This window comes from Penaeus monodon, chromosome 27 (assembly GCF_015228065.2).
Source record: "Penaeus monodon isolate SGIC_2016 chromosome 27, NSTDA_Pmon_1, whole genome shotgun sequence".
NCBI classification, from domain to species: domain Eukaryota; kingdom Metazoa; phylum Arthropoda; class Malacostraca; order Decapoda; family Penaeidae; genus Penaeus; species Penaeus monodon.
Genome location: NC_051412.1, coordinates 38,910,250 through 38,912,939, shown reverse-complemented (window position 1 = coordinate 38,912,939; position 2,690 = coordinate 38,910,250). Strand labels below are relative to the sequence as shown.

At 37.1% G+C, this 2,690-nt stretch overlaps 1 protein-coding gene across 2 annotated transcripts in view; it reads left to right on the top strand.

The window, feature by feature from the left end:
* LOC119590846 (1-phosphatidylinositol 3-phosphate 5-kinase-like) overlaps positions 1-2,690 on the top strand; it is a 38,892-nt gene that overhangs the window by 18,173 nt on the left and 18,029 nt on the right. For both annotated transcript variants that reach the window (XM_037939605.1, XM_037939604.1), the window contains exons 17-22: positions 86-261; positions 553-667; positions 965-1,120; positions 1,500-1,655; positions 1,809-1,971; positions 2,178-2,319. In XM_037939605.1, coding sequence (XP_037795533.1) covers positions 86-261; positions 553-667; positions 965-1,120; positions 1,500-1,655; positions 1,809-1,971; positions 2,178-2,319 — 908 coding nt within the window. The remainder of the gene's footprint in view (positions 1-85; positions 262-552; positions 668-964; positions 1,121-1,499; positions 1,656-1,808; positions 1,972-2,177; positions 2,320-2,690) is intronic.

Sequence of the window (2,690 nt, the reverse complement as noted above, 5' to 3'; positions counted from 1 at the left end):
TTATTTCCCCCCCTCCATTTCTCCCTACCTCTGTATATCTAGTCAAGCTTCCCACTTTCATAACCTGACTGACTTTGTCACGCAGGTAACCCCCATGGTGCCAATCTCCCTGGAAACCTGGTCCCTATCCTTCGCCAAATACCTGGAGCTGCGATTCTATGGTGGGAGCTTCAACAGGAGAGGAACGCAAGGGTGCACGCACTCCCTGCACCATGATCACTTCCAGTACTTTGGCTACAAGAACCAAGTGGCAGTGTTCAAGTGAGTCTGAAATGGTACTCTTTGGAAATGGTACCCTTGTTATCTTGATTTGATTTTGAGCAAACAACTGCAAGTTCCTATTTGTTTTAAAATGTATTGCTAAGTCTGGCAGTAATGTTCACTGGTTAAGACAGGTGGATTTTGGAGTAGGGATTCATTATTTCTCACTTGAAGATTAAGCTTTAGTTAATGCCTAATGAAGTCAAGCAGTGATATGTGACTTGTAATAATGTATATATGATGTTAAGTTTGTGAATGAGAGGAGGTGTCCATGTACCCTTTAATTTTCAGGTATAATAACATAACTTTACGAGAAGTTGCTCTGCCACCATCCAAGATGAGCTTGTGCATCCCGCCAATCACTCAAGCCTCAGTTGTAGAGCTCATCAAAGGTGTAGCTATGCAGGTAAATATTTTAAGGGCAGACTGAAATTTTTCAAGATTTTGATTCCTAATCTTTCTGAATTAATGTGAGCTAGGAGGATTTCCAGTGCTGTGCAAAAGTTCTCAAATCTGAATTGTCGGATTATATTAGGGTTTAAATGATTTTTTATCTATAAGCCATGGTATAAGAAAGTAAAACTTTGATTATTAATTGGTTTTCTACAATAAAAAGTAAAAAATGTAAAATTTGGAACAACTCTAGAAATTCATTATAGCTTAGTAAGCCATTTTACACTTACATAATTATGTTGTTTTTCAGGGGTACTCTGCTTTTTCCACAATCTTGGAACGTGTGACTTCTATGTCATCTGAGTGTGGAAGTCGATGGGAACCTCTTCTGATTGAAATCAATAAAATAAGTGAACACCAGAATATGCAAAGAGCATTGTTTCGTGAAAAAATTGAAAGTATACAGGTAAAAGACATATTTGGTTTTGAATACTGAATTAGTCTCATAATAGATCACTGGTTCCTAACCTTTAAAACTTTGACACATCCATGATCTCCTGACATCATTTTTAAGCGAAAAGAAAAAATAAATCAAAATTATTCAGCTTTATTTCACTAATACAAATATAGCTTCATAGTATATTCTTAATGTTATCACAAATGAATGGCTAGCAAATTTGGAGTAATTTTTCCCCAAGGCTTCACACTACCCTGCTAACCAACCCTCCATGATACCCTTTAGGGTCATGACCCAAAGGTTAGAAACTACTGTTATAGATCATCATAGAAACATCAGATATACTGCTAGAAATTCCAAAACTAGAAAAATCTTTAAAAATTTTCAGCTTCAGTTAACATCACCAACTTTGGAAGCTCGGCGATTGCACCCACCAACCCCAAACACTACCCAAGAAGTTACAGCCACCATGCTTGCCATCACTGATCAAGTTGTTCTTATCAAGAAACTTGTTGCACAAGTGGTTAGTGACTGGAATGCAAAGGTAAATGATAGATGACTGTTTCCTTGGAAGCACATGTTTTGGGAATGTATTTTGTTTTGTTTGAATAGTGACAGATTTTTAAAAAAGAAGGAAATTTGACACATGGAAACAACAATTGAAAAGTTATGATATGTTGATGAATTTGTTTTAAAGGTTCAAGATCTCTTGCACCTTCGCAAAAAGGAGGAGAAGTTAGAGAAAGCAAAGGTTATGGCATCGGCTAGTAGCGGAATGCCAGGATTGCCGCGGCAGTCCACAAGTGCATCCATCTCAACTTCCTCTGCAGCCTCTGCTCATGCAACATCATCAACTGGAGGTCTGTGCTGATTATTCTGAGTTTGTTTACTCAAGCTTACATTTATTTGTTTACTACATGAATTCATTTATTTCAGCTGTTTCTTGTGTACTGTATTCAAGTTGAAGTAAAATGAAAATTATAGTGTTTACTATCATCATCTACTGTTAAGCTTTACAGAGATGTTTAGAAATGCTTACACTCAAAGATGTGGTCAATGGTTTCAGAAATGTTCAGCGCCCCTTCACATAAGCAAGGTTGTGATACTGCATCAGTAGCATCATCGGCAGCACTGACTGGTGTCTCAGCAGATTCCCTAAGTCTTTCAGCATCCTTTAGTGAACTGCCAGGACAAGATGGACAAAAAATGTATGTATTTTAGATACAAGAATTTTTTTCCAGCTTTTCTCAGTTTGTGATGAAATGATGTTAATTACCACATTTCCTGGCACATAATAAGCAACTATCCCCCCCAAAAGAGCATCTAAAAATCCACCTGAAGCTTGGAACCTTAAGATAGGTTTAGGCATGAGTTTGTGCCAGATGGAGGAACCCTGAAATATTATTGTCATTAATCTTGATAAAAAACTAATAATGCTGCACCCACCAATGCAGTTTATGCTGCATTCTGGTATTGATTTTCACAGTTCATGGGGAGCATATTATGACAAGAAATATTTCCAGTTGCAGGAAAAATGCTAATTACTTTCATATTATGAAAAAGTAGAGGACATAGTATG